Source organism: Mus caroli, chromosome 13 (genome assembly GCF_900094665.2).
Source record: "Mus caroli chromosome 13, CAROLI_EIJ_v1.1, whole genome shotgun sequence".
In the NCBI taxonomy this organism is placed as follows: Eukaryota; Metazoa; Chordata; class Mammalia; order Rodentia; family Muridae; genus Mus; species Mus caroli.
The window spans coordinates 33257030-33269654 of record NC_034582.1 but is presented as its reverse complement, the minus strand read 5'-3'; the positions used below and the strand labels follow the sequence as shown (position 1 = coordinate 33269654).

At 46.0% G+C, this 12625-nt stretch overlaps 1 protein-coding gene across 9 annotated transcripts in view; it reads right to left on the bottom strand.

The window, feature by feature from the left end:
• The window catches only part of Rreb1 (ras responsive element binding protein 1), a 177610-nt gene that overhangs the window by 32038 nt on the left and 132947 nt on the right, over window positions 1-12625 (bottom strand). For all 9 annotated transcript variants that reach the window (XM_029468436.1, XM_029468435.1, XM_021179960.1 and 6 more), the window contains exons 7-8: window positions 4116-4254; window positions 3668-3804 (exon numbers count right to left, since the gene is read on the bottom strand). In XM_029468436.1, coding sequence (XP_029324296.1) covers window positions 3668-3804; window positions 4116-4254 — 276 coding nt within the window. The remainder of the gene's footprint in view (window positions 1-3667; window positions 3805-4115; window positions 4255-12625) is intronic.

Below are 12625 nucleotides of genomic sequence, written 5' to 3'. Positions count from 1 at the left end.
CCGAGAACACTGCCTTAAACTTGGGGTAATTTAAAGATCAATGCTGTGATCATAATGATGGCCATAACCTGGAAGGAACGAAGAGTGCCACAATATCCAATGTCAGATCCAAAGCTCTTAGTTACTGAGTCTTTCTTTCTTGGCTCTGAACTTGCATACTTTTTTTCTAACCAGTCCCTGGTTAGAAAAAATCCACCTCAGACCCACCTCAGACATTCCTGTTTTAGTCAAGACTGGTCAAATGCCTCACATTGTCACAATGAGGTCTCCATTATTTGTTGGGTATATTTTAACTAAAATAATGTTAAAATTACTTATTACCCAATCTCCTTTAATCAAGGAACCACCTAAGATTATACAATAACTTGGAGCAAGTTTGCTTTTGGCAGCTCCTTCATCACCACGGTGACTATCCAGCTCTCCAGCTCACTCTTGGGGAAGGCTTCACTGCCTTCTGGCTTGTCATTTAACCTGCTCTGTGGGCTGATAGGTACCTGGTGTGGGACTAGTTTCCATTAAGACGGGGTATGACTGTTCAATAAGCATAGATTTCAATTACTAAACATAAGACAGCGAGAAAGTAAAAATGTACCACTAATAATTGTATGCTGATTGTAAGTATAGAATGTTATACATTCTATTTTGCCTTAAATGAATTTAATCAGCACTTAGTTTTTTAAATTTTTCCTTGAGGAGGTGCAGATTGAATCCCAGGCCTCACAGACACTGAGCACCTGTGTGTTCCACTCTTGAGATGACACTACTAATCCACTTTTCACTTTAAAACGTCCAAGTAGACGTCGAGCGACACATGAGTCACGCTGTTCTGCTGAACATCAGTGGCCTGCACACTGCTCTGCCCTAACAACAAAGCAAGACATTCAGGGCCAGCCGCTCTTCCCTCCCTGCACACTTGCCCTGTGCACTGTCCCCTACCTTCAGCTCTGAAGGCCATTCACTGCCTGGGATGTCTCTATTCAGCTCTCTTCTCTGCCCTATCACCCCTCACCCAGGAGCTGGCCAGAAGGGGTGGTAAGCAATACCCGACCTTAAGAACAGGAATCTACCAGTGGCAGCGGTGGTGCTGTGTCCTCCTTTTGTTCAATGCCAGAATTTCACTCTTTTGAAACTCGGCAGAGTGCAGGAGAAAAGACTCAGCATATATACAAGTTTGGATTGCCAACACTTTCTTAAGGAACACGGGCACCTTGCCAACTTGGGTCGGAGGGGAGGGAGTGGGACGAGGGCAGAGGAAAGAAACCAACAGCTGTTTTAAGTTACGGACTCTGGTTCTAAACTGGTAGCATCCCACTGTGGCTCTGCGCCTCTGGGATTTGAAAATGGAGTTGGTGTCTATTTTAGTTCTGGGTTAACAAGCAGTCTCTCCCATCAGCTACTGTCACAATGTACCACCCCGGCTAGGCCCCTACTGGCCCATGCCTGGCCCCAAGGCTTACTCTGGTAGTAGGTTATTATGTGGAAGCTGAGCAGAGAGGAGAAAAGGGGAATTAACTATGTTCTATAATCAACTCCTTTTGCTTTTCAAAAGCCAGCCCCATCTGGCCTCACAAGAGTTACTAGATAAAGCCACGAAGTTGGAGCTGGTCTGTTTTCTGGGTACACAAGCCACCAAGCCACCCCTTCTTAGGGGCCATCCATGACAAGCTGCTGTGGGGTTGGTGGAATGAATACTGCCTAAAGGGGCTAAGTCCATCTGGTGCTAAGCAACCTCTTCAGCCAACCCCTCCCCAAATGGTGTCATCATCAAGTAGGTGAGGAAACCTACTTGGTTAACAGGACAGGACAGCAAAGGTTCAACTTCAAAGCCATGTACACCATGGCTAAGATAGCTCTGCCCATGATGGACCCATGTCTAATGGGATTCCCACCCCCATTTTCTCTGCATGAGAAGGATTTCCAACTCAGTAAAGGGACACCCAGTCTTCCCTCCTCACCACACAGACTCAGGTTGCCTAGAAATCACTCACAAGAGCCAGGTTACTTTCCTGTATGATGGAATTACCAGTAAAAGCAAAAGCAGGTTGGTCCAACAATAGAATCTGATCACAAAATAAAATATGAAGTGAGGTAAAACAGACACAGGGGAATTAAATTAATGGCTGCGTGGCTGGAGGAATCAAGGTCCTCTGTGCTGTTCTAATCCCTCGCCACACAGTGAGAGGCTTATGTCACTTACTGCTCACTGTTCAGCATGGCTCCACACTCGAGGATGCTGTGGGGATGAGAGAATGAAGCTAGGTTCTTGGCCAGGCACGGTGGTGCATGCCTTTAATCCCAGGTACTCTAGGAGCAAAGGGGCAGATTTCTGTGTATTCAGGGCCAGCCTAGTCTACATAGTGAGTTCCAGGACAGCTGAGGGATCTCGTCTCAACAAAACAAATGATTTCTGAATTTCTCAGAATCAGTGGTCAGTGACAAAGAGGAAGAGCGATTTCTCGGTAGATAAAAGTTAAGAGAAATATTTTAGAATTGGAGAAGAGTGGGAGAGAATGCAGGCATTAGTAATCTTGCTCTATGTCAACGTGAACTGGGAAACCAGAGATACAGATGCAGCTGATGGGAGCAGAGATGGGCTTGGGGTAGGACAGTTAGAACATTCCTGGGATCTCTCTGGATTGGGCCCTTTCCCCCCCTCACAGAAAGTGGAGGTGGAATCCCATGGGACACACCCAGGTGCTTTATAGCATCCTCAGGGCTTGACACTTTAACCTCTACAAACGTTCTTCCGCCCATTCCAGTGAAACCCTGTCATAAAACTGACAGAAGGGAATTCAGGCAAACAGACACCCAAATCGTGTACTCCTAAGATGTCCTCTGAAAGGATGACACAGGAGCCGACCCCCTGTAGCTAGATGAACCTTCAGCTACATGCTTGAGCTGAGGGTCCCATGTGGCCCTCTGTCCTTTATAATGCTGAAAATAGATGGAACATATAAACTGCAGCAATTCTGTAGGGAAATTTTCTAACTCCATTTGTACACCAAGAATACTGGTGAGTTACAAGAGAAGTTAGACAAAGACAGGAGTGTTCCTCTCTCTACCACGGCTAGGAAAAAAAATCGTACCACCATGCACACTTTCAGCCCTTGAAGGTGAGGATCAGATTAGGGCTGTTAAAGACCAACAGAGGCCAAAGAAGCAGAGCAAGCACCGAGCACTCACACTGTGTAACCAGCTTTCCTGTTTGTATGCCAGGAACTCTCACCTACAGTGCTTCAGGTTTCGGCAGTGTACATCTAATTCAGTTTAAGCACTTAGTACATGTCAGTGCTGTGCTGGGAACATGAAATGCATGGACTGTCTTCATATAGACCACCTATCCGTGTATAGCAAGCAATCATTTGGGTGGCCAACACCTTTTGCAAAGGAAATATGTCTGATATACAACATACCCTGTGACAGGAGATCGCCAATGCTTGGAGACACAGTGATTACTCAAGGGACCCCAGGAAGAACAAGGGAGTAAAGTGAACAGCCATTCTTGCTTACCATCTCACCTTTGTTCCAAACCATGTGTTTCCTAAGTGCCTTACCAACCAATGTCCTCATGAACTAACTCAGTTGCTGGAGCCCATGTTGGAATGACATATGGGATGTCATGACACAGTAATTTCCCAGACCACAGGTATAGTTCACATTCCCCTACCTTAGTGGGTTATCTGAGTGGGTCTCCATGTGGGTCTCCAGTTCATACTTGCAAACAAACTCCTTGAAACACAATGGGCAGTGAATGATTTCATCGCTCATCTTGTCCAAATCGCCCGACTGCCCATCTTCTACCATCTTAGGAAAAAGCACAGATTGGCATCACCAAGGGGGCTCCCACATCGGTTGCTTTAGAAGAAAGCCTAACGTTAGTCTAGGAAGTGCTAAAAAGTATGGTTTGCACTCAGTACCAAGGTCTGACTACCCATTCATCCACTCATCCATCCATTCACCGACCCCACCACCCACCCACCCACCCACCCACCCATCCAGGTCAAAAGGTCCCAGATTGATCTCTTCCAAGTCCCCACACTGTGATAATAAAGGCTAGAGGCATTTCTGCCAAGCACCACACAATGGAGCATGTCTGTGTCATAAACTCAGAGGACCTTTTTAGCTGGTCCTGGGTCTTCTGACTCGGCGTCGTGACTCAGTTTCCTTTTGGAGGACAACCGCCTGCGCTTCAGAGGGGAGGGAGGGGCCACAGCTGTAGTACTGTTGGTATCCTTCTCATGAATCTTCATATGTCTAGAAGGAAGACGCACACAGAAAATGTCATCTGACGATGACAACACAGACCCCAGTCTTTTTTGTTTTCCCTCAATATTACACACAGGCAGGGTTACCTGAATGCTCCCATCAGTCATCACTATCCTTCTCAAGTGTGGGGGTGGAGCCCACTGCCTTGAATCCCTGAACACCACCATACTCCAACACTTCGCTAGTTAAGAGCATCATTTCTATAGTGCCTTTGGTCTTGGTAAAACTTTAGCATCTCCTTTCAAGCTCTTGCAAGCCCAGCCCATTGATGTCCTGCTTTGTGTTAGAAAACATTCACAAACTTGACTGGCATTAATAAGATAGAAACAAACTATCAGGTAATCCACTGCACTTGAATAAAAAACTTACTTTAGTCATGCAAATGTATAAGAACCCCCGAATTCTTAAATCATTCCATTAGATCATATACCAAGCGTCAGTTCTGAACTAGCCCCCAGAAACTACTGTCCAGCTAACGGTTGTATTGTCATTTTCTCTCTGCCTGTGGAAGCATCTGGGGTTGTCAAATTGGAAGTATACTGACAGAGAGATCACATGACCAGAGTGCTTAAGACCTATGTGGATTAATAACAGACCATCAAACCACCCAGACAATTCAATGAGTGCATTATATGTTATAACTCTTGTTATCTACAGAACTAGGGTACACACAAGAAGCACTATAAGTAATATGTATGTGTCAGTTCTGAAAGGGTACCTGATGAGTGACCTATGTATGTGGCTTTACTTTATCAAGTTTTAAAGCAACACTCTCAGGAAAGGTCCTAAGACATATAGACAAGAATGACATTAGATCTTAAAAAGAAAAAAAAATCCTTATTTTATAACATTAAAAGGGTTTCACTATGCTAATGACCACCACCACTACTATCAGCATAGAATCCAAACTGTGCAGAATGTAGGAATACAGATGTAGGTTTTCACAAATAATTATGTTCAAGGATGATTTTACTTGAGATGTCCAAATCCTTCCTCATCCTGGCTACCAGAGCTGAAGAGAGAACCGGGGCTTTGTGGGTACTAGGTAGGAACTCTCTACCACCGAGAACTACCCAGATGACAAGCAGTTGTTCCCATAGTTCATTTTCATGGGGCTCGAGTTGAAGGTAGGAGCTTGCACATGATAGCAAGTGCTCTACAGTGGACCTTTATCTACATCTGTTCAATAATATCTTCTTTTCCTTTGAGACAGGGCCTCCCTGTCTCCGGCTGTTCTCTCACACAGTCCACACAGCCCTTGAATTTGTGATCCTTCTGCTTCAGTCTCCAAAGTTAGCTGGGATTACACGCCAGCACCATTAGGCCCAGTTCCAAGAAGCTCATAAGAGTGTGTGTGTGGGGAGGGGAGCATTTCTCATGTTCTGTCCCCCTCACTCTGAAAAGCAGCTTAGCTCATGCTTCTCAGAGGCTGTCTGGTGACTCAGTGGCAGGGCACATGTAGAGGGTGAACGAGCCAAAGCTGTGAGGTGGAGAGGACATGCTTCCTTACACTCAGCCCCCTTTCCTACAAGGCTGTGGCCGCAGGATGCTGCAGAGTGTCAGGGATCATTCTCTTCACCTCATACTTATGCTCTAGAATTAGAACGTCCTGTCTAGACTACAGCTACCATAGACATCTGCCGAAAGGCTGCCGGGAGAGGAGGGGGAAGATGTCAGAGAGAGAGGTCAGAGAGCAGAGGCCTTGGGCTCAAGCTAAAATTCTATTCTTTTTGTGTGTGATGGGGCAGAAAGATCTAAATCACCTAGTGGGAGGAAATAGGCAAAAAATTACAACCAGGCCATGGCCCCATAATCCCTTGCTTAGACTCTAAGGAAGGAAGCTTTATCAGTTCTTGGCTGCCTTAAACCACAAGAAAGTGAAAAGAATAGCTCTGTTCCAAGTGCTGTACTGATTGCGATTCTAAGAGACTATCTTCCCTTTTGTTGGTTTTGAGACGGGGGTCACACTTCTGTGGCTATGGCTGGCCCAGACTTCACCACGTAGAACAGGTTAGCCTCAAGATCAGAGATGCACACTACACTGGGTTTTTAGACCATTATGCCTGGCTAAACCATCTCTTTTTAATATCAACATTTATAGGTAAGAAGGGCAAATAGATATATTCCTTTTTGAAGTTTGTTGCATGATTCACCTCAATTTAAGAGATGTTAAGTTTGGGGTAAAAAAAACAAACTAGCATTTGAAAAACTTATTTGTAAGGGATATCAGTCTGGTCTTATATACCCAACAATGGTAAAAGTACTAGAAATCAATTTGAGAAAGATGGCTGTAAGCACTGGCGCATTTTAGGCTGTATATTGCCAGTCCTGATACAGAACACACGGAAATGCAAGGCAATTTTGCTCTCAGGCTTCATGACAGAAACTGTTTTCACAGCAGACAGGAAGGAGGGTCTGGAGCCAGCATCTAGTGACTTCATGAGAATGCTATTTTTAACTGACTGTGTCCATTCTACAGATGGAACAGTTCTGGTGCAGGTGAGCCATGGCCTCCCAGTCAGAATGAGCTACAGTCGAACCAATAGGACTTCATGGTCTTCCTACTAAGCAAGACAGCTTCTAAAGGCCCCATGAGGCAGTGAGTTCCCCTGCTGGAAACTTGGGACCGTAACCTGAACCCAGATACTTCCTTACGGGGTTATTGTGGTGCAATGCAGAATAGCAGATATCAAACAGGTGGCAAATTCCAACAGGAGACAGAGGGTGGGGAGGGGCCCAGAGGTCATGCACAGAATACCCACTATGTCCAGTCTCAATGAAGGACTGCAGAACCTTCTTACTGGTCTCACACCTGTAACTGCAGCAGTGCTGAGGGCAAAGAGCAGGCAGGGGTGGCAGGTCAAAGCCAGTGTTCTGTGGCACATAAAGGCTGGACAGACAGACAAAGCAGTTCATCCTACTCTCACAGTCCTGCTGGGATGCTGGATTCAGTTTCCATCTAGGGTGAGACCCCTGGTTGCCGGCCACAGGATGGCAGAGTTCCCAATCTGTCCTGCTAGCCCCACAATGACAATAGTGGCAGGAGGACTGGAGACTTCATGTCAGTTACTAGCCAAAGAGTTTTAGAAAAGTCTCACCTAACCTCCTTCCCTAGCCTCCAGAGACAGGAATGACAACTCCACCTACATGCATCCTTCCAAAGGTTTATAGGACATGGATGGGCCAATCCAATGAGCCAGTAATGGCCTTTTCCTATCAGCTTGGCATGGCAGCAAGGACGGGTGGGAAAGACAAAACTCTTACTTCCTGTCCTTAAAAGGCCAGAGTCCGTTCTCTTCCTTGATTTTATCTAACGTCCATATACCTCAAACCAGTGAAGGCCAATGAGGCCGAAGTCCACTGATACATTCCACAGCTGCACATGCAGCACATGAAATCTCTCTCCAGCCTAGTGGATCACAGTGTGCATCCCCCAGTTTCACCTGTGTGCTTCCAGCCACAGGGATTTCTCTAACTTCACCTGCTGTTCTCAGTGGCAAGCTCTGTCTCCACCACACCACTGTGAGGTTCCTCCCTTGCTGTAAGCGGCCGTTTGTCTTCACAGGCAACACAGTGCTGGTTTACACTATTTCCCACAGGACAGCTCTTCAGACAGCACAGGAGGATTATAGCACGTCATTTTTCCAAGTTCTCTCTCCATAACTAAAACACTGTAGCCCACCAAATACTGCACACAAGTCTGAAAAATCATATAGGTCCCTAGCTGATCTCAAGAATATGTGCTAAGCAACAACCATCCCACACTGGACTCAGCAAACACACATTTAAACAAATCTTAAGAGTACAGAGCATGTGACTGTAACACATGGCCCAGTGAAGATGACAGAAAAGTAGGCAAATTTGCTTCTGCTGAGCCAGTGCTCAGCTAACACACTCATTCCCAGTGTGTTTTGAACTAAGATACCCAAGAGTCCTTCAATCAGCTTCATAACAGGCCTTCTCTGCTCTTCCCTTGAGCAACATCACTGATACTTTTTCATTTTCTTGATTGACAAAAATGATGGTCTTATAAAACAGTGCTAAGTTGACGAGAAAACTGATAATCATCTTTTTGAGCCATAACTGAGTATCACAGATAGGAATTTTAAATACACATACATCCATGACCCTAACTGCACAGACTTGTTCTGGTTGAGAATGTGTGAGTCCATGAGAGTGTGGAGGCACAGGTGTGAGAACACACATGTGTGGAAGGCACAGGCGTGACAACACACGTCATAGTCAGAGGAGAACCTTGAATCGGCCCTCACCTTCCATCGCATTCAGAGTGAGATCTCTTCTTGCTCACTGCTGTATCTGTCTGACTAGCTAACCTGCGCGCTTCTAGAGCTTCTGCTGTCTTTACCTATGTTCCGGTAGACGTATGATGGGAAGACATGTTTGAAAAGGATAACAGCCTGAGTTTGATCTGGGAACTCACAGGAAAGAACCCATTCTTTCTCTGTCTCCCCCCAATCACATACACACACACCCAGTTAAGTGGCGTTCATTAAGCCTCCCACATCTAATTTACATCAGAAGGATAGTGCTCAGGAGAGAGCTAGATATTTCCAGTATTTGTTAGCTTTCAAGACTTAATTTCCTCATAGGTGTATTAGTGGAGGGGCTGAAGCATTTGATACTCTGAGCAAATGACATTACAAGAAAGGTCACCCCAACACTACACAGACCTCTAGAGTCACCTCTTCAATACTCAAGTTAACTGGTTCAAACAGGTTTCTGGCAATCTGGTGATAGATACGCCATCTACCCAGTGCTAGCTTTTCTTGCCCTCCACACAGCACTTTGTTGTGATAAGCCAAGAAGGGGTGACTAGAGCTAAGGAGCATCTCAGCTACAGCCTGCATTTCTGACTGCAGAAGAGCATGTCTCTACAAAGATTTGTATTTGCTTTTGTAACAAATGCCTAGGGAAGGAGTTTAGGGAGGAATGCTGTGAGTGATGCTTGCAATGTCAGTCAAGTTCTGTGCGCGGAAGAGGGGGCTGGAGCATGAAGACGGAGAAGACAGCTGGAAGAGGAATGGCAAGATGGTCTCAGGGTGCCCCACCCGTTACGGCAATGCTGCCGCCTTACTAGAAGGTGTTGTTCATGTTCAGTCATGCTTGTCCAGAAGGCAGGTCACATCAGCCATGCCAGGGTGTGGAGGAAGATCTGATGATGTGTAAGCCGCCGTGCTGACTGACCCAACCAGCAGCGTTCTCAGAAACGTCTAGGAGTCAGCAGGGCATGAGGCAAAACCCTTCTTTCTGTCTGCAGGCTCTCTGTGGGAATGTCTTGGCTGGCTGCTCCCAGAGCATCTCTGGTGCTTGGGTAAAATGCCCTGCACATAGTAAACCCACCCACCAGGTAAGTCCAGGTCCTTTCATAGGACTGTGTGGCCCCGTGGAGGCTGTAACAAGGTGAAACTGACCCTAGTCCTAAGATTGAAATGTATTCATTCCGACATCTCCTGCAGAGACCGCATCTTCCATGATCGCAGGCTGCTTTCCTGAGACTCACTTTCCCCACAATACTAAGGTAACACGACCCCAAAGTCGAGGGTACTCTGATGGTGCCAGTATAGAAGGAAAGATCAACTTTATTTAGGATGGAGAATCTTACTTCAAAGTAGGCATGCACTGCTTTCACATTCCTTATTAATAAATATTTCCAGGAACTACGTTGTCAGCTCAGGGCCAATCTCTCATCCTAAATTCAGAGTCTCATCCGAGCAGGCTGGACCACTAATTTCTGGTCTCCTGTGTCATGTTTCTTCAAAAGATTATTAGAAAACGCAATCCTCATCTATCCACTGACCGACGATTTCTTTTCTTTCTTGGTTCTGAGTAAGACCCAAAACAAATACTTCCTCCCTGAAGAAATGAGCTGCGATTCCAATACTTGAGAGGTATTTTTTTTCCCTCCATGTTCCAGTTATCCTTTGGGGACACAAATGACTTTGGCTCTTACATTCTTCTCCTTCCCCTTCCTGCAGTGGCTTTCAAAGAGAGGTGGATGGCATCCTCTGGCTGTCATCTGTCGCCTTAGAAAGTACAGCTCCCTCAGCCTGCACTGAGTGGCTGGCTGCAACAGCTAGCTCTCTCTTGCTGTCCTGACTCATAACCAGGACATGTCAATCTTCTCTCTAGATAGGGCTCTAACAGCTAGGCCTTTGACTCCATATACTACTTAATCCCCTATTGCCTATACTTTTCCCCTAAAGTAATTTCTCAGTTACTACCTTTTGTATACATTCTTTCTGCACACTTGTCCAGTTGAGGCCAATGCCTTTTGTTCTAGCTACCAGGGATGCTGAGGCCAGGAGTTTAAGGCCAGCCTGGGAGGTAAACCCTGTCTAAAAAAAAAGAAAAAGAAACCCACAAACAAAAATAACTTATTCTTGAAAAACAAAGACACCAGAGGCTCTTTTTACTAGTCAAGCAATATTATTCATCAAATTCCATCTCTACTTCAGGCAGTTTCTTCGATAAGCTAAACTCCATTTTCCTTAACTTCCCCCTATAACCTGCAGTCCAAAGTACACACCTACCTATAGGCAGTCTTGTCTTGAAAATGAGACTCAGGTGATGGGGCCCCAAATGAAGTCACTACTCTCAAAGTGGCCCCACTGGCTCAGAGCCATTACCTCTATGGGAATTTACTGCCAGCTTCATCACAGAGAAAGACTGTCTGCAGCAAGGGCTAAAATAACAGTGTCAAACCAAGCCCAAACCTACGTTTCATGGTAGAATGGAATGCTCAAGTCACTGAGACCATTTGTCACCTCAGCCTGACAGGAGGTTCTTCTTAGGTTTCTGAAAGATGTCAGAACCTCCTCATTCTCTCATCTTCCTTTTGTGGAGGAGGCAAAGATAACCATCTTCAGAGTAAGCCAATGATGAATCAATGTTTGCCACTCCCCAGCCCTTCCAGAAGAGGAACAAGAAACACTTCGGTTGGGCCCTTCAAGACGGTCACCTCATGCCCAAAGGAAAAAGCGGAGAGCACTATTGTGGGTGGAGGGGAAGACAATGGTAGTAGAGAGGTCTCCACCATCTGGGGACACCTTGTACCATTCAAGACCATGAGAAACATCAGAGGAAGTAGGAGGAATCTGGACCAGGAGGAAGAAGACAAATGAGCTCAGAGACTCATCATCCGACAAAACCACCAGAGCTCCTTCTCCGTGACTGCAGCACTCATGGCTGCCTTTTATCTTAAATGGGGCAGGTGTGCAGCACAGATGGCCTGTGCTTTCCACAGATGACACAATCAAATGCTGTGCTTTGAGGGAAGAACCTCGCTGTTCTAATTCGGCCAGCGGAGAAGGGAGGGGGCCTCTGAAGAGCAGGTTCTAATCTTGGCCCTCAGTTTTCTCACCTGTAGAGCTGGCTGCAGCTCCCCCAGAGTGAGGCTGGGTTACATAAACCTGGAACCTAAGAACGAACTGCTGACACCCTCTGAGCCCATTATGAAACAGAATCTGACCGGAGGAAAATAGAAAATCTCCCCTGAAGGCCAATAACCACGCTGTACAGCACTCCAAACCCTCAGAGCAGTAAAGAACAGTTCAAGGGGGGCACACCAGCACCAAAGGAGAGATGGCGATTCCGTGCCACACACACAGGCAAAGGTTTTCTTGCTGCTAGCTCATTTCCTCATTGAAGGGGGTGAGGGAAATAGACGTTGCCTTCCTTAACAAGTCAGAGAAAGGCTGGCTGTGGAGTGGGCACGCTTCAGTGTTTGCTAGCACCAGCTTGCGCAGCCCAAACTGGTTGGACAGGCTGGATATTTACACAAAGGTAGAAAACAGTGAGGCAGAAAGCCCAGGGAAGTGCAGCCGGCACACTTGCAGGTCTCCATCTGTGATCCAGAGCTGGAAATCAGAATCCTACTTCATGTTGCTAATTTCCTGTTATAACACTGGACAGGACACACACCCATGTCTGGGCCAATGACCCAGTAGAAGAGATGATGCTAGACTGTTCATTTCTTATCCTGCTCCCAACACACCTATCACTTCCTTGCTGTGACCTAGTTCTCAGCTCTCATAACCACTGGGCTGTTCAAGTGTGGGCAAGCATGATGCTCTGGGTTTTGATGCCTTCCACTAGTTTCACCCAGTATGATTAAGCTTTTGAAATATTTTAACAAAATATGTCAAAAACATCACACTGCCTGCATCTCAGAGAAAACTTTGGTATTTATTTCATCTCCAAAAGAAGATGAATAGATAAACATTCCCACTGCCAGAACAGAAGAAAGGTTGTTAAAAATATTAGCATCCAGCCAACCAAGTGATAAAGGATTACGAACCAAATGAGAAGCGGCACTAGGAGAAGAGGCCGGACTGCTATT